The sequence below is a fragment of the Megalobrama amblycephala genome, linkage group LG8 (genome assembly GCF_018812025.1).
Source record: "Megalobrama amblycephala isolate DHTTF-2021 linkage group LG8, ASM1881202v1, whole genome shotgun sequence".
NCBI classification, from domain to species: domain Eukaryota; kingdom Metazoa; phylum Chordata; class Actinopteri; order Cypriniformes; family Xenocyprididae; genus Megalobrama; species Megalobrama amblycephala.
Window position 1 is genome coordinate 22,791,262 of NC_063051.1, and position 18,429 is coordinate 22,809,690.

At 39.0% G+C, this 18,429-nt stretch overlaps 1 protein-coding gene across 2 annotated transcripts in view; it reads right to left on the reverse strand.

Moving 5' to 3' along the window:
• Window positions 1-3,394: 3,394 nt before the first annotated feature.
• The window catches only part of LOC125274056 (transcription activator BRG1), a 30,070-nt gene continuing 15,035 nt past the window's right edge, over window positions 3,395-18,429 (reverse strand). The window contains exons 17-33 of one of the 2 annotated variants that reach the window (XM_048200100.1): window positions 17,098-17,208; window positions 16,683-16,925; window positions 15,269-15,382; window positions 14,785-14,892; window positions 14,524-14,610; window positions 14,386-14,432; window positions 14,137-14,303; window positions 11,258-11,421; window positions 10,939-11,166; window positions 9,272-9,349; window positions 8,947-9,165; window positions 8,622-8,878; window positions 6,646-6,751; window positions 6,461-6,562; window positions 5,761-5,887; window positions 4,982-5,118; window positions 3,395-4,900 (exon numbers count right to left, since the gene is read on the reverse strand). In XM_048200100.1, the coding sequence (XP_048056057.1) occupies window positions 4,862-4,900; window positions 4,982-5,118; window positions 5,761-5,887; window positions 6,461-6,562; window positions 6,646-6,751; window positions 8,622-8,878; window positions 8,947-9,165; window positions 9,272-9,349; window positions 10,939-11,166; window positions 11,258-11,421; window positions 14,137-14,303; window positions 14,386-14,432; window positions 14,524-14,610; window positions 14,785-14,892; window positions 15,269-15,382; window positions 16,683-16,925; window positions 17,098-17,208 (2,334 nt within the window). In that variant the 3' untranslated portion in view covers window positions 3,395-4,861. Of the gene's footprint in view, window positions 4,901-4,981; window positions 5,119-5,760; window positions 5,888-6,460; window positions 6,563-6,645; window positions 6,752-8,621; window positions 8,879-8,946; window positions 9,166-9,271; window positions 9,350-10,896; window positions 11,167-11,257; window positions 11,422-14,136; window positions 14,304-14,385; window positions 14,433-14,523; window positions 14,611-14,784; window positions 14,893-15,268; window positions 15,383-16,682; window positions 16,926-17,097; window positions 17,209-18,429 lie in introns of both variants that reach the window. The other variant, XM_048200099.1, reaches the window with a different exon arrangement.

Genomic DNA, 18,429 nt, shown 5'->3' on the forward strand with positions numbered 1-18,429 from the left:
AAACTCCCCACAGGGCCCTTACTGCGAAACCACTTCACAAAGCCTCAGCACGTCTGGCTCCACAACCAATGAAATAAAGATTCATTGTACTTTATATTTCCTAGAAATTAATTTGCTTCAAGCTGAATAATATTGCACAGCAAATATAGAATCTCGGGTCTTCCCGTCGGTGTATATAAAATCACTAATACAACAAAATCCTAGAATGATAAGGTGAAAAAGTCTCGCTGTCCAGGAAGGAACACGATTTGCATTGTATTTGTAGATGCAGGGAAATTATGTTTCCAAGCCTCTGTAACAGATAAAGTTACTCTCTGAATATCAGGTGGATGTCAGAAGCTCAGACTGAATGTCACATGTGGTTATTTTGCTTAAAGCCCAGAAAACCATACTTGAAAGGTAAATATATGCATTGTATAATTCATTCAATCTTAGTGCTGTGATCCAAAATGATAAAGAATGAGATTTGTGAAGCAGAGAGGGAATGTCTCATGACAGACAGGTGTATGAAAGAGACAAACTATGAGAGGAATGTTGAAATATTAGTTGTATGACATCAGGAATGAGCTAAAACCTCGCCTTGGAAGAGCGACGCTCACAAAGAGCGTTTGTGAATCGACCTCTGACTCGCCCGACAACTCTGTTAATGATTACAGCAGAAATGAGTGAACTTCTCTCTAGTTCTGCAGGAACTCTTGAGGTGTGTTTCAGCTTGACCTCTATGACATCCTACTTTTACACAAATGACATTCATGAAGAATGTGTTCTCCTTCATCATCACCTTAATCTCTACAGAACATTAGTGACACGAGAAGACAAAAAACCGCAACAGATTTCTTCACGTTTTACTCTGTAGTGTTTTTGTGAGAGCAACATGATCACCACTGTTTGTTTTAGATGTAAACAGTCAGAATCCAAAACATTCCTACTGTTCATCGAAATCTGCAGTGAACAGTTAAAACTACAGCCACAACTGAAGCTGTTCATGAACATTAATGCCACCTAGTGGTTATTTTGCCTTATTACACACAAAATCACCATTTGCCTGTCAGATACACTCAAAAGTGTGTCCCCTCCTTCAGACGAGTGTTTGTTTCAGTCATTCATGTGACAAAATTTAATTCTAAACATATTTTGTGCTTCACAGTTTAATACAGTAGTTTGTGGAGAGTCTGTTCTCTGTTCCAGCATCACAATATAGAGCAGGGGTTTCAATCTTTAAACTTTGAACACTCCACGTTTTTTGAAAATAGGCTCATTTTCCAACTCCCCTAACGGTCTATTCAGATTCAATGAACTATGCTAAGCTATGCTAAAAGTGGTACCGCCAGACCCGGAAATCGGCTGAATGGATTCGAAAACGGTAAAACTCAACTGTTTAACTCTAGGGGAGTTGGAAAATTAGCCTATTTTCAAAAAAAGTGGAGTGTTCCTTTAAAAGGCATCTATCTTTTAAAAAACACCCAATTTATACACTAAAAAATATTATAAATATAAAAAGTTACATATATTTTTTCTACTCAATATAGCAATGTACTGTTAAATATATAATTTATTTTTAATTAAATTTTTGTTAATATTAATCATTTTCTATTTTAATGTAATTTAATAGACTAATAACTTTTTTATTATTATTTATCCCTTTTTATTAATTTATTTTAATCTAATATATATATATTACTTTGTTTAAACTTTCCCCTGGGATAGAGAAAACCACCTGAGATTCAGATGAGACCACATCTCCTAAAGTCAGTATCTTCAATGGAAAACAAAAGTACAGTACAAACAGGCTTAAGGATTTAATATTTATTGGATATCATCTAGTGAATGAAAATCTACACGCACAAACATACATTCACTACAGTAAGTGCACATGCCATTAAAGAGCTGCTAGAAACTTCAGGAATAATATGATTCATCTACAGTCACAGAGCAAATCAGTCAACAAAACACCAGATACAGAGTTAAAGATCGGTGAGCAGCAACGGACAGTCTTTAACATGAAACAAAAACGCTCAGACTCGTCAAACGGCACGTTATCCACACAAACATCTGATTGAATAGCCGTTCACACAGAGAGCGATTCAATTCAATCGGACATCATCATTCAATGACAGCTGACGATTTCCAGCGATGACAGAATTCAGCACATTTCACCGTTACATAAATGAGCAGCGATTCAGTGACAACCGATGAAAGCGCAGACAAACTCGTTTCTTCATTCAGGATCCCACGGGGACATTCTAATAAAAGGGACCGTTCACACAAGTCAGTGGGAATGGGAAAAAATGCAAGGTATAGTGACGCAGTTTGTTTAAAGTTTCACACAGAATGTGTTTTTCCATTCCACTGCGCTACTTTTCCAATGTTTTTCAATGTAAATACATGCCAGACGGATGTCTTTAACATTGTGCTTGCGTCTCCCGCCTTTTGCAGCATCCTGCACATGAAGCGGCGCTCAAGTTAAAAGAAGTTCAAGGGCCAGTTCACAGATAACACATTTTTCCATTCCACTGCACTACTTTTCTGTAATTTTTCAATGTAAACTCGCATCTTTAGCAGCATCTCGTGCATATGGCGGAGCATTCTAAAAACGTAATGCTCTAGCTAAAAGTAGTTTAACTTGCGACCTTTTTCACTTGACTGACCTTTAACAGCAAAAAACATGTTCATTTAAAAAAAATGGGTCTCAAAACCTTGCACTTTTTTCGTTCCACTGACCCGTGTCTCGTGTTTTTAACACGTGTTGTGTGAAACAGCCCTATGCGAGCGCTACAATCTAGTCCATGTTTACATAGGAAAAAATAACTGTAAAGCAGCACAGTGAAATAGAACACTTAAAGGGTTAGTTCACCCAAAAATTAAAATAATGTAATTTATTACTCACCCTCATGCCATTCCACACCCGTAAGACCTTCGTTAATCTTCGGAACACAAATTAAGATATTTTTATTGAAATCCGATGACTCAGTGAGGCCTCCATATCCTGCAATGACATTTCCTCTCTCAAGATCCAATAATGTACTAAAAACATATTTAAATCAGTTCATGTGAGTACAGTGGTTCAATTTAATATTATAAAGCAACAAGAATATTTTGGTGCGCCAAAAAAACAAAATAACAACTTATTTAGTGATGGCCGATTTCAAAACACTGCTTCAGGAAGCTTCGGAGCATAATGAATCAGCGTTTTGAAATCGGCCATCACTATATAAGTCATTATTTTGGTTTTTTTGGCGCACCAAAAATATTCTCGTCGTTTTATAATATTAATATTGAACCACTGTACTCACATGAACTGATTTAAATATGTTTTTAGTACCTTTATGGATCTTGAGAGAGGAAATGTCATTGCTCCCTATGCAGGCCTCACGGAGCCATCGGATTTCAACAAAAATATCGCAATTCACGTTCCGAAGATTAACAAAGGTCTTAAGGGTGTGGAACGGCATGAGGGTGAGTAATAAATGACAGAATTTTCATTTTTGGGTGAACTAACCCTTTAACATGAAAAACGCTTAATGTGGCTTAATGGAATAATACAGTGATATAAAAAGACTAAACCGAGGGGCTGTTTACATGACAGATTTGAACTAAAAACTGAAAACTTTTTATGCATTTTGGCCATTCATTTACATGTCAACATCATTTTGGAGGCCTGAAAACTTTTGAAAACGGTTTTCTAAAGTACAAGTTTTTGAAAATGATACCGTTATCATCTCTGTGTAAACATGTAATGCACATGCGTATTACGTGTTCAGTCTATAGGTGCGTAGTGTTTCTTTACAAAGTGAGGTTTCACTTTATTTTGATGGTCCCTTTAACACATAACACACATATATACATATATAAACAGATGATCACAGAATATGAACACAATGAGTTAAATTGCCCATGAAGCATGGCTTAATGCCTCAAGACAGTTATATTAAAATAGCAAATTCAGTATATAGCTTATTAATAAAACATACCCAGAATATGAACATAACGAGCAAAGTTTCACATTTTCCTCCCATAGAAAACCATTATAAAGAAAACGCTTAATGTGCAATTTAGCACATTGTGTTCATATTGTGTTCATCATCAATAAGGTGTATAGTGAGTTTCATCTTTTAATTTCACTGTCTTAGTACATTAAGCCAAGAGTTTTCTTCATAATTGTTTTCTATGGGAAAACACTTAACGTGAAACGCGTTTTTAGAATGCCGTGTCACGTGCGAGACGCTGCAAAAGAAGCGAGATGTGAGTGCAGTTTACATAGAAAAACAATGGAAAAGCAGCTAAATGGAATGCAAAAACACGTTCTGTGTGAACAGCCCCTTAAACCGCTTCTTGTACATGAGGTTTCAGAGTGTCTGCAAGAACCCTCAAGTGCTTGTAAACGGGGTCAGTGTGAACGGCCCTAAAACTCATCACATAACACACAAACGGCTTTTACAGCAAAATAATGATCATATAATAACAGGCTGCTTCTATACTATTACATCTACTGTACATGCAAATAACACACTAGTGCAATTAATTGACAGGTTACTGGTTCATACTAAATTATTGGACAGATGATCACAAATGTTGCTCTTCTATAATGGCAATGTCTAATATTCAGTGTCACAGAAACATGTCTAAACAGCTTCTCGCATAGGTTTGAAGTCTCAGCTTCACTGTGAGATTTTAAAAAGCAAACGCATCGACAGCCACAACATCTCAATACAGGCACAGAGATTCTTTCTTTCTTCACAAACGCATAATGAATGTGTAAATGTACAATTATTCTGGGTGGAAAGCATTGTGAGGTGACGGGGATGTTGGTGTTCATTTACTGTATGATGAGTTTATTTCTTTATTGGTTTGCTGTGGATCTTCATCCCTGCTCCTCCTCGCTGGCGCTGTTGGATCGATCCTAAAAAACACGAGAGAGTCACATACACATGCCATCAATTATGCAACTAAATGTTTTGCGTGCTGTGTGTATGCGCATCACCTCCTCCTGCTCCTCATCAGTGTCATCGTCACTAACGACGGGTTTTGCACGGGTTCTCGCGGTTCTCCTGCGTCCTCTGCCACGCTCTGCGCTTCTGTCCTTGCGGCTCAGTTTAATCTTCACCTTCACGGACCGAGCTACACACACACAAACACACACGTTAGAGAAACACACATGGTCAGTAGTGTCCCTCTCTACAGGTGGCATCCAACTAGTTAGTTCTCATATACATTTATGCATTTTTGTTTCTGCTGATGATGAATTTCACATCACATGTACTGAACACATAGAAACCAAAGTATACTTTACCAACCAACATCTAGTTGGTTTCAGTTACCCAGCTAACAAAAATTTGTTCTAAGAACATTCTGCTAATGTTCATATTAAGCTATGAGAATGTTATTTCTGAATGTTCAAAAAGTCTAGATTTAAAAGGTTTTTTCTTGGTTATGTAAATGTTAATAGAAAATTCCATTTTATCATTCTGCAAACATTAGTTTTGAATGTTCTCTGAACATTTTGAAACAAGTAGTGACATTTAAAAAATGTTACATGAACATCCAACTAAAATGTTTCAGAAAAAAATGCTCCATGAATGATGTATTAATAATGTTTTTGTGCTAATGTTTTAAGAACATTGTTAAAGACCAGATAACTTAGAACAAAGAACATTTGTTAATAGAGAGAACCTTGCCAAATGTTAGCCAAAGTTCTGAGAATGTTCCCTGTTAGATGGGTAGTAAGATGACACCTTAAATAAATAACTAAGTTTGACTGACTCTCTGAATCAGAGCCTTCATCCTCTTCATCTTCCTCACTCTCCTCTCCGTCACTCTCTTCCTCTCTTTCAATCTTCTGGCGCAGGCTGGTGAACACCGACTGCAGCACGATAGAGTCCTCGTAGATCTGACACACACACAAAAGTAAATACATTTGTAGATTTGTGCATGTATGGAAGCTTGTTTCTGCCAAGGAATACAAAACTTAAAAAGTTAATTGCGACTTTATATCTCACAATTTTGCCTTTTTCATACAATTGTGAGATATAAAGTCTGAATTGTGAGATGTAAACTCACAACTGTGAGAAAAATGTCAGAATAGTGAGATAAAAAGTTGCAATTTTTATTTTGTGGTGCAAACAAGCTTCTATAGTCTTCAGCGTGCTAAAGAAGCAGTGAGTTTAGCTGAAGAAGTACTTTACAAATAAAGTAAATAACTAAGTAGGATATTTGAGCTTATTTTACAACAACAGCCTGTAGGTCTATAGGAACTGTGTGTGTGTGTACCTGGTATTCACTATGTTATGGGGACAAGGATAGTAGATAGTAGATACCAGTAAATAGAAGATAGTAATACCAGTAAATTTTGACCATATGGGGACATTTTTTTTGGTCCACATGAGGAAACAGCTTATAAAACATAATAAATTAAATGTTTTGAAAACCAGTGTGTGTGTGTGTGCGTGTATGTGTGTCTAACCAGTGAGCCCTCGAGGTTGAAGGTTTGTGCGTTTTGACACAGCAGCATCACGTCTCTCTCCAGATCATTAAGGCTGCGGTACCGATGACTCCGGATGCGCTCCTGCACAGATACACACATTTGTTTAACCAAATGACATCTGAAAGAAACCCGAAATCACTGAATGCTGGCATAGACACACTGACCTTGATCTTCCTGAAGTCCACAGGTTTGCGGATCAGCTCGTAGTACTCGGGCAACTCCTTCCGCGACGGCAGCTGGATGAACACCTCACTCAACTGACGACCGTTACTGCAACATACAGAACAGACAGACATCGGTCATGGATGCTTAATGAGAAATAATTCATACACTTGATGTCTTCGAAGACTTGTTCAGACTGTCAGTCCAAATCAGATTTTGTGCACATCCTGATCTGATCACATTTAGCAAGTGTGAACGGCCAAAAACTCCAATCAAGCTACATTCATGTGTGGTTTAAAATCCTATTCAATTTTAATTCCTGAAAATCCATTTCAGTCTGACCGTTCTACATATATGTCACTTTCTCATGCCACGTTAAACGTAAACACTTCAGACCTCATTGCCGAATTAAGGTTGTGCTGTTATCGATGTGCAAGCCATGCTTGCTTGCTTCTCAGAGAAAAATTGCAAAGAGTTTGAAGTTATCATCATATACAGTGCATAATATCATCCAAAGATTCAGAGAATCTGCAACAATCTCTGTGCGTAAGGGTCAAGGCCGGAAAACCATACTGGATGCCCATGATCTTCGGGCCCTTAGACGGCACTGCATCACATACAGGAATGCTACTGTAATGGAAATCACAACATGGGCTCAGGAATACTTCCAGAAAACATTGTCAGTGAACACAATCCACCGTGCCATTTGCCGTTGCCGGCTAAATCTTTATAAGTCAAAAAAGAAGCCATATTTAAACATGATCCAGAAGCGCAGGCGTTTTCTCTGGGCCAAGGCTCATTTAAAATGGACTGTGGCAAAGTGGAAAACTGTTCTGTGGTCACACAAATCAAAATCTGAAGTTCTTTTTGGAAAACTGGGACGCCATGTCATCCGGACTAAAGAGGACAAGGACAACCCAAGTTGTTATCAGCGCTCAGTTCAGAAGCCTGCATCTCTGATGGTATGGGGTTGCATGAGTGCGTGTGGCATGGGCAGCTTACAAATCTGGAAAGGCACCACCAATGCTGAAAGGTATATCCAAGTTCTAGAACAACATATGCTCCCATCCAGACGTTGTCTTTTTCAGGGAAGACCTTGCATTTTCCAACATGACAATGCCAGACCACATACTGCATCAATTACAACATCATGGCTGCGTAGAAGAAGGATCCGGGTACTGAAATGGCCAGCCTGCAGTCCAGATCTTTCACCCATAGAAAACATTTGGCGCATCATAAAGAGGAAGGTGCGACAAAGAAGACCTAAGACAGTTAAGCAACTAGAAGCCTGTATTAGACAAGAATGGGACAACATTCCTATTCCTAAACTTGAGCAACTTGTCTCCTCAGTCCCCAGACGTTTGCAGACTGTTATAAAAAGTAGAGGGGATGCCACACAGTGGTAAACATGGCCTTGTCCCAACTTTTTTGAGATGTGTTGATGCCATGAAATTTAAAATCAACTTATTTTTCCCTTAAAATGATACATTTTCTCAGTTTAAACATTTGATATGTCATCTATGTTGTATTCTGAATAAAATATTGAAATGTGAAACTTCCACATCATTGCATTCTGTTTTTATTCACAATTTGTACAGTGTCCCAATTTTTTTGGAATCGGGTTTGTATAATGGAGACATCTCCGTAGTCCAGTGATGAGGTGTCTTCACTTTTCTGAGATCTGCTATGTCTATGAGTCTATGAGATACGACACTATGAGGCACAAAATCGCTTTCCACAACTTCACAAGAAACAGCAGAAGACACAAGAATCCATCCCAGAGATCCATAACTATCAGCACACATACTCTCACTGTTTCTTTGTAAAGGGTTCGTACACATTTCTACCAATAAATTTCGATGACTTTTCCACGTTTGAGACAAACATTCATGAACGTTCCATGAAACGTCTGTGTATACATGTAAAATAAGAATAAAAATCTATGTTCAAATTTGAAATCAACAACACTGACACTCACTTCTCCTTGTATTTAATAACAGCATCCACAATCTTCTTCATCTTCTTGGTGAGTGACGGAGGGTTCGGCGAAAGCTTCTCGGATGGCGGACGACCTCGTTTTTTCTGTCTTTTGCTGTCGTCATCTCTGTCTCTCCCTCCACGAGCACCTGAAGTGGAAGGAATGGCATCCGGATCCCGATCGCGCCTCCTCTTCCGAGCCGTTTTCTTGTGTCGCACCTCCTCCTCGATCTCCTCCAGAGTCCCGTCCTCAATAGCCTGAGAAAAGAGGCAGCGATCAGAAATGTCCGACAGAAGAAGAGAAGAAAATGAATCGTATATCTGACCTTTAGCCACTGTTTCTCTGTGAGCGAATCGCTGTAATCGACCTCTTTTCTCTGCCGGGAGCCACGGCCGAACATCTTCTCTTCTTCTTCCTCACAGGTGAGTCTTTCCACCTCTGCATCATCTTTCATGATCCACGTGGGCAGCTCGTCCTCCTCCATGAGACGGGGTTTTCGCTTTGGATTGCGAGCTTCCTCGCGGCGTCGATCCAAATCCATACGCTACACAGAAACAGACAATGAAAGTTCATTTGGATTCAATCAGGATTTAGTGATTTGGTGATTGACATCGACTTGTAAATGTAAGTGAGAGAAGATGAAACGAGACCATGAACTGGTCAAACTCGTCTTCACTCCTGGCGATCATCTGATTTACGGTCTCATCGTCCGGCACCTCGTCTTCTTCCTGACAGAAACAAAAAACACCAAGGGAACAGAGCTTCAGAAATTACAGAAAATAGAGAAAAGATCCATGACCATGGACACCGAAAATAAGGGTTTAGATACTTCACATCTACTGGGATATTCACATTAATCCGCATATTCTCATTAAACAACATTATCTCACTGAATCCTGTAGATGCTTGCTCTTATTATCAGATCAAATTTAAGTGCCGCTATTATGCTTTTTTGGATTAGTTTCAAAGATCAAAGTGCAGATAAATGGAATTATTGTCTCCCAAAAGAAAGAAGCGATTCTGAACCGCCACAGTCAGTAATTCCAGTCTTACTTCCTGCTGAACATTCGTAGGTTTGTAACTAATTTGCATAATGCCAGCCTATATGGTCTTCATTGGCTGCCGGCAAACAGCGTCTACTTTGCCGTGCCCTCAAACACTGTAGTTGTAGCTGAGACTGGAAGAGTTTGGTTCATGTTGTTCATGTCATGAAGATGCTGTTTTCTGCTGCCAAAGAAAAATCCACTTTGATGAGATTTGTAAGGTAAAACTGACATCATCGTTACTGTTCGTATCACTGTATATCAAGTGCTGAGGAAAAGCTGAAATTCAGATGATAATGAGCGATTGGTTTATGACCAATCACAGCAGGCTGGGCCATCTGACCAATCAGAGCAGAGCAGACTCTCAGAAAGGAGGGGTTTAGAGAGACTGAATCCTTGATCGAACCGTTTCAGACACTGTGAGAAAAGAGCGAATGCTACAATAGATATTATAAGAAAATTAAAGTGTTATTGGCCTTTGATGCATGTAAACCTATTGTAGGAGAATCCAAAACAAAACTAGGAACCTTTAAAATAGCATAATAGGGGCACTTGAACATTATAAAAATATGTTACTGTATGTATACACACAACCGGCCTCTTTGAATGCATCACAAACACTTCTACTAAATACTAGTTCACTTCTCATGTTTGTAAGATAAATCTCCTTAATAATGACTAAAAAAAATCCTTTTCCTCGTAACACCTAGAATCATGCAGGAGTCAAAAAACTCTGTTACAGCTGATATTTTGAACAAGGTGTTTGCATGACCCAATATTCAGGTTAATACAGGCAGCCTTATTCAGATTATTGACTTAAGCAGTTTATGGCAGTAGAGTTTTCATGAAGCATTCATTAATGAAGCGAGCAAATTCTGTTTAATATTGGAATATTCTCATTTATTCTAAAACGAGACACAAGATGCATCCGAAATTGCATACTGTATAGTAGGTACTACATTTGGTTTGAAACTTGCTTCGCAACTGTTAAAAGAATATGTTCTATATAGTATTTTGTAATTTGGACGTATTAAATATGCCAATGATGTCACTGTCATGTGACCTACGGCATCAGTTGCATCACTTCACTGCCATTCATAAATCCTCATGGCCTCATGGGATAGTAAAGTGTCCATCATATGCACACTTCAGAAGTATTAGGTCATCCGAATACATTTCGCCTACTGTTTTATAAATACTATGAATTCGGACATACTACTCAGCTCACATACTGTTTGTCGCCTACTATACGCAGGGAGAGTGATACTCCTGACCTCGTCCTGCTCCTCGTGTTCCAGAATGGCCTGCAGAAACGCTCGGCGCTCATGACTCGACGACTTCTGGTCGAACATGCCGGCCTGGATCACCTTCTGGTCGACATTCAGCTTGTATTTAGCAGCTGCCAGGATCTTCTCTTCTACACTGTTCACGGTACAGAGACGCAAAACCCGCACCTCGTTCTGCTGTCCGATTCGATGGGCTCGATCCTGCGCCTGGAGGTCCTACACACAGAACAAACATGAGTTCTGAACAGCACAAATGAGACACATTGTCCTGACTGATGATGATGATGATGCAGTGTGAATGTGCTACCTGATGAGGGTTCCAGTCGCTGTCAAATATGATGACGGTATCGGCGCTCTGTAGATTGAGGCCCAGTCCACCTGCCCTGGTGCTCAACAGGAATATAAAGTACTGAGAGGCCGGATCATTGAAGGTCTTCAGCAGCATCCCACGATCCTCTGCTTTGGTTGTGCCTAAAACACAAACTCATATTCTGAGGAGGTAAAAATATAATTTCTGTCTGTCAGTTCTGAAGAAAATGTAAGCGATGCTTGACATGATAGTAGAGTTGGCCTGACCATTTCCCATGATTCCGCTTGTTTGATGTTATTACGGCCATGTGAAATTGGTTTTTATTTTGTTCAAATTCCATTTTTTCGGTTTTAATTTTTCTGGATTTAGTAATCAAAAACCATGTCTAATTGAAATCACTACAATCAGCAATTTATTAAACATTTAACAAAAATAACATTTAGTTTACCACATTTTATTTTTTCTCAAATTCTTTTTTATTTCTTCCGTTTAAATTTTTCTGGATTCCACTTTTAAGGTTAAATTGAATTTTAATTAAAATAAAAAAATAATGTCTAATCAATTACTTAATACAACTTATATATTATTATATATACTATTATATATATATAATATATATATATGTATATTTTTTATTATTTTTTTTACAGTAATAGGGCCCCATGGAATGTTTTATTTTTATGGAAGAAAAAATATGTGATTACTCCTTAAAAAAATAAAGTTTTATAATTGTATTATTATTATTATTATTAGAGGATACATATACAGTATTACAGTAGTGAAATACTGCACTTGTACAGGTCACAAAAGACCTTCTGCTGCTGATATGGGTGCTTGCAGCATTTTAGTCCTGCTAGATATTAGTGCTGCTTTTGACACTATATGCCATATCATCCTTCTTGATAGGATGCATGTTTTGTTAGGCATCTCTGGTGTTGTGTTCGAATGGTTCAAGTCCTATCTAACTGATCATTACAGCGTGTTTGTCTGTGGAAAAAAACAAATCGGAGGCAACTTTAGTTCAGCATGTCATCCTGCAGGTGTCAGTACTTGGTCTCACTTTGGTTTACATCTATATGTTGCCACTTGGTGACATCAGTAGAAAGTATGGTCTGGGGTTTCACAGTTATGCTGATGACACACAGATCTATGTCAGAACACTCCTGGACCCTAGTCACGCTTTCACAGCTCTTACCATCTGCCTGGAAGAAATAAAGGTGTGGATGTATGACAATTATCTTAAACTTAACAAATCAATAACTTAAAGGGATAAGTGCACCCAAAAATGAAAATTCTGTCATCATTTACTCACCCTCAAGTTGTTCCAAATCTGTATAAATTTCTTTGTTCTGCTGAACACAAAGGAAGATATTTTGAAGAAAGTTTGTAACCAGGCTGTTTTGGGGCACCATTCTTCAAAATATCTTCTTTTGTGTTCAATAGAACAAAGAAATTTATACAGGTTTGGAACAGCCTGAGGGTGAGTAAACGATGACAGAAATTTCATTTTTGGGTGAACTATCCCTTTAACTGTCACTTGTCGGTATGCTGGCAGCTTTGCACAAATATAACTCAATCTCTTCACTGATTCTGACACTGATTCTTACTGTCTCCAGCATCACAGGTGTGAAATCTAAGTGTTATTTGATTGTTATGACAATTGTCATTCGATGCCCATATTAAAATGGTTTCGAAATCTGCATTTTTCCATCTCAGAAACATTGCCAGACTTCGACCTTCTTTATCCTTACCTGATGCGGAAAGGCTTATCCATGCTTTTATTACGTCGAGACTAGATTATTGTAATACACTTTACTCAGGTCTCCCTGATAAGTATATCGAGAAACTGCAGTATATTCAAAACTCGGTCGCATGTGTATTGACATACACAACCGCTCACCAGCATATTTCCCGTTCTTTATGCACTCCATTGGCTCCGGTATATCTCTGTATTCTAGTTGCTCCTACCACTCCAACTCGCTCTTTCCACTCTTCTGACTCTTCTCCTTTTCAGCAGCCTACATTTAAAGTGAAGTCAATGGGTGGTCATGCCTTCTCTATTTCAGTTCCATGGTTGTGGAATAAACTTTCTTTGGCGATTAGAATTTCCCCAACACTGGACTGTTTTAAAAAGTCTTTAAAGATCCATTTTTTTTTAAAGTTGCATATTGTCTCTGAGTGTATTATCACTTCTTATTTTTTTCTTCTGTTTTTCATATTTTTGTACTTGTATATTGTTTTGTGTAGCACTTCGGGTTTGAGAAAAGCACAATGTATCATCATCATAAAAATATATAAATGTATCATTATCATAAAGATGCATCATCATATAAAATGTATCATCATCATCATAAAGTTAAACCGAACTTTTATTTTGGTGAGCTGTCACAAAGACATTTGAGCTTCTGTATGTGATATGATGATAGTTTTGTTAAATGAAATGGTGAAATGCTGGTGAAGTGACTGTCAGAGCAGCTCTGGAGATGAAGTTCATGCGTTCCTGTCCTCATATAGTGAAGCAGCACACGCTGAAAACACCACAAGCATCACACATGCTTGAGTAAACTGCGCCGCTCATTCACATAAATGCGCGGAACATGCAGACTTCATATTTAAAATGTTTTTGGCAGTTTAATATTTACAGACACTAGTTCATATTGTGATTTGATTAAATGCACAGCACTACTTTTAAATTGACATTCATGACATTCCGTGTTAAACAGTAAATTCCACTTTTTATGATCGGATTCCACAATTATGCAATTTGGTCGGGTTTATCCAGATCAGCATGAGCTATAATAATAATAATCATAATCATAATAATAATCATGCTCTACTACACCACAAACTAAAGAAAAAGAGAAACACAAACTCACCATCCAAACGAAGATATTTGAAGTTGCGGTAAGCAAAATAATCCTCCATTATGGTCATCAGTGAGGTCATTTGACAGAAGAGCAGCACTTTGTGATTGCTCGCCCGTAATTTGGGCAAAATACGATCCAGCACCTCAAATTTTCCTGAGGCTCGGTACAGGTCAGCCCTGCAGGTCAGGCATTAAATAAAGGTCATACAAAGGCTTAGTCCTGGTGACGTCTAATGTGTCACACTGCATTTGCGCTCACCCTTGAACTATACCGCCCGAGAAACCCAGATGCTCAGAAAATGACTCCTGCAAAAGCAGCACATTCAGCACTGCAATAAAGGCCTCACAAACATGTTAATCGGATGATCAGCACACTACGACAGACACATTACCACACCTCGATTTGCTGGAACATGTAGGGGTGATTACAGATCTTCCTCAGTTGCATAATGGTGTTCATTAAAGTCTTAGTGCCGCCTTTACCCTGTAACACACACAATGTTCAACAACACACAACTGGTCTGCTTTATTGCATCAAGATGAGGAAAAAGAGCTGCTGGGATGCAGAACTATTTCTTGATTTCCAGCACTGAGGATGAGAGGCGTTTCCGCCAGGTCTGAGGTTACAAACACAAAGATTCATGCTGCTCTTCCTCACCTTCTTGTCCTTCTCGGAGCCGTCGGTTAGCAGCACTCCTTTGGCCTGCATGTGTCGGTACAGAACCCTCTGAAGGGCCGACATGTCACACTTTATCACATATTCCACCTGTACATGGACATAAAAATGCTTCATCTGTCTGAGACTGCAAAGTTGTGAATTTAATGTTGGTGTTTGGGAATGCAATCATGCAAGACACTTCTGAGAGGGAATTAAACCAAATCATTCTGATGACAGACTTTGGGCATTTCAGAACATCGAGGGATTTATTTGGTAAATGTGCTTCCATTGTAATTTATGCGCATGTCTTCTTATTGGATAAAAATGTATTCTGCTCAATTGAGCGCACATGTATTTTATGCACAATTTATGCACATCTTGGCGTTTCCATCCAGCATTTTTTTATGCAATAACCCAACATTTGCCTTAAAAATAGGTGGATGAAAACATCTTGACTAAAGTCTGCATCACAAGGCAAACTCACCTTCTCAGGCAGCTGCGCCTCGACTTCCTTCTTCAGCCTGCGCAACAGGAAGGGGCGGAGCACCTTATGCAGGCGGCGAATGATCAGGATGGTCTCCTCCTCATTCAAGTCCACCTGGAAGAGACACCATCGAACACTTTTGTGAACCATGTCTACTAATAGAGATGCACTGATTGCAATTTTTTTGTCCCATTACAATTTCCGATTTTCAGCCTCCTACATTCTTCAAAATATCTTCTTTTGTGTTCAACAGAAAAAAGAAATTTATACAGGTTTGAAACAGCCTGAGGGTGAGTAAATGATGACAGAATTTTCATTTTTGGGTGAACTATCCCTTTAACTGTCACTTGTTGGTATGCTGGCAGCTTTGCACAAATATAACACAATCTCTTCACTGATTCTGACTGTCTGTCTCAAGCATCACAGGTGCAAAATCTAAGTGTTATTTGATTTACAATTGTCATTCGATGCCCATATTAAAATGGTTTCAAAATCTGCATTTTTCCATTTCAGAAAGAAAAGAACTATAGTTGACAGAATATACAAACAAATTTTTTTTTGCTCTTTAATTAACATGACAGACAACAGCATAAATATTAGACTGCTGTCACTTTAAGAGTTTATGCATGGATCCAATATACTGTTACACAACTCGCGTTATCTTTCTCAACTAATGCGATACCAAAACTGACGGATGTGAGCGCAAAATTATGCGCAATACAAGCCATATTTAACCGAAGCAAAGAGACGAGTGAGTGAGAAGCAGGTGTGTCACTTCGCCGTCGGAGAGAAGAGAGCGAGAACGCGCAGCTGACATTATTTCCTGTGCCGCTGGCAACAAAACGGACTGGCTCCGATTCAGAAATAACATAAGACTGACTGGCCAATTACCGGTCCAGGCCAATCATGCGGAAAATCAGCCAATTCTGATCGGGGATCTACTACTCTTTATGTCCCTTCATATGTAGAATAAATTATAAAGTTTTAAAAGATGGGAATCATATTAGTTTCCTTTATCACAACATAGTAAAAATACAAAAGTATAAATAGCTACATTTAAATTCATTTCATGATTTTGCTTTGAATCATGCTGGAATTGATAATGTAAAACCGACTGAGCTGAAATTCAGATATGCTAATGGGCGTATGGTTTCCGACACACTCTGTATGTCGTGCACCAATCACAGCAGACAGGGCCATGTGATCAATCAGAGCAGTGTAGCTCTCAGAAAGGAGGGGCTTAGAGAGACCGACACTGTGAGAAAAGAGCTGATTCTGCAATGGATATTATGTGAAAATTAAAGTGGTTTTTGACCTTGGATGCATTTAAACCTATTGTAAGAGACTCCAAATCAAAATGAACAACCTTTAAAAAAGCATAATAGGGGAACTTTAAACAGGCAGAATGGTGTACCTTCTCTCCGGTCATCGCGAAGGGAGCATTGAACCACTGCTCAAATGTGCTGCAGCTCTTGAAGATGGTGGGCAGCAGGAAGTTGAGCAGCGCCCAGAGCTCTGGAAGCTTGTTCTGCAGCGGCGTCCCCGTCAGCAGCACCCGCCGCGGTGCCAGATAATGCGTGTTCAACACCTGCGTCAGCTTACAGTGATGGTTCTTCATCCGATGACCTTCGTCCACTATCATGTACTTCCAGCGAATCTGTATCAGGTGACATGAGCTCATCAGCGCGTCTCTGATCGAGGCCAAAGGTCACATGAACCGCAGCGCACAAGCATGGCTCACATTTATCCAACCTACAAGAGAGGGCTGATAGCTGAGAGAGGGTCAAACATACATCCGTCTGAACATACAAGAACCCTGCGAAATTTACCTTGGCCAGCACCTGCTTGTCTTTGATGATGTATTCGTAAGTAGTGAGCAGCACGTTGAACTTGCCGCTACGCAGCTGCGGTACGAAGGCTCTTCTAGCAGCAGGAGATCCCTGAACACACATAACATGATCACAAGTCCATCAATGAGCCACGAGAATCTCATCAGTGTTGGGGAGGCAATGAGCCACATCAGAGGAGCTACCCGTTTCATAAAGTGGTTAACTATACAATAAGCTACTAATAAACAGTAGCTCACTAAATTGAAGCTGCTAAAAGTAATCATGAAATTGATTATTCATGTCCTTAATACATTAACATTTATTCAAAGCGACAGCGACTAATTTAATCATCATAAATTAGGTTTCAATTGAAACACTTAAAATTCATCCAGCGAAAACCATTTTGACATTGGACATTGCGTTAGGCTACCATGAAAATGGTACTTTAAAGGAACACTCGACTTTTTTTGAAAATAGGCTCATTTTAAAACTCCCCTATAGTTACACAGTTGAGTTTTACCGTTTTTGAATCCATTCAGCCGATCTCCGGGTCTGGAGGTACCACTTTTAGCATAGCTTAGCATAGTTAATTGAATCTTATTAGACCGTTAGCATCTCGCTCAAAAATGACCAAAGAGTTTCGATATTTTTCCTATTTAAAACTTGACTCTTCTGTTGTTACACTGTGTACTAAGACCGATGGAAAATGAAAAATTGCGGTTTTCTAGGCCGATATGGCTAGGAACTTTACTCTCATCTGGCCTAATAATCAAGGAACTTTGCTGCCATACCATGGGTGCAGCAGGTGCAATGATATTAAGCAGCGTCTCTCACAAATGTCTCCATGGTTGCAAGGCATGCTTCCTGTGCAAACAGGGGGTCATAGGCGCTGTGTAATATCATTGCACTGCTGTACCCATGGTATGGCAGCAAAGTTCCTTGATTATTACGCCGGAATGAGAGTATAGTTCCTAGCCATATCGGCCTAGAAAATCTTTTCATTTTCTGTCGGTCTTAGTACACAATGTAACTACAGAAGAGTCAAGTTTTAAATAGGAAAAATATCAAAACTCTTTGGTCATTTTTGAGGGGGATGCTAACGGTCTAATCAGATTCAATGAACTATGCTAAGCTATGCTAAAAGTGGTACAGCCAGACCCGGAGATCGGCTGAATGGATTCGAAAACGGTAAAACTCAACTGTTTAACTCTAGGGGAGTTGGAAAATGGTCATATTTTCAAAAAAAGTGGAGTGTTCCTTTAAACCCTGTCAGCAGGCCCAATTTTTGTGATTTCAACTTCAAACTAGATAAAAAAAAGTTGGTCAAGAAGA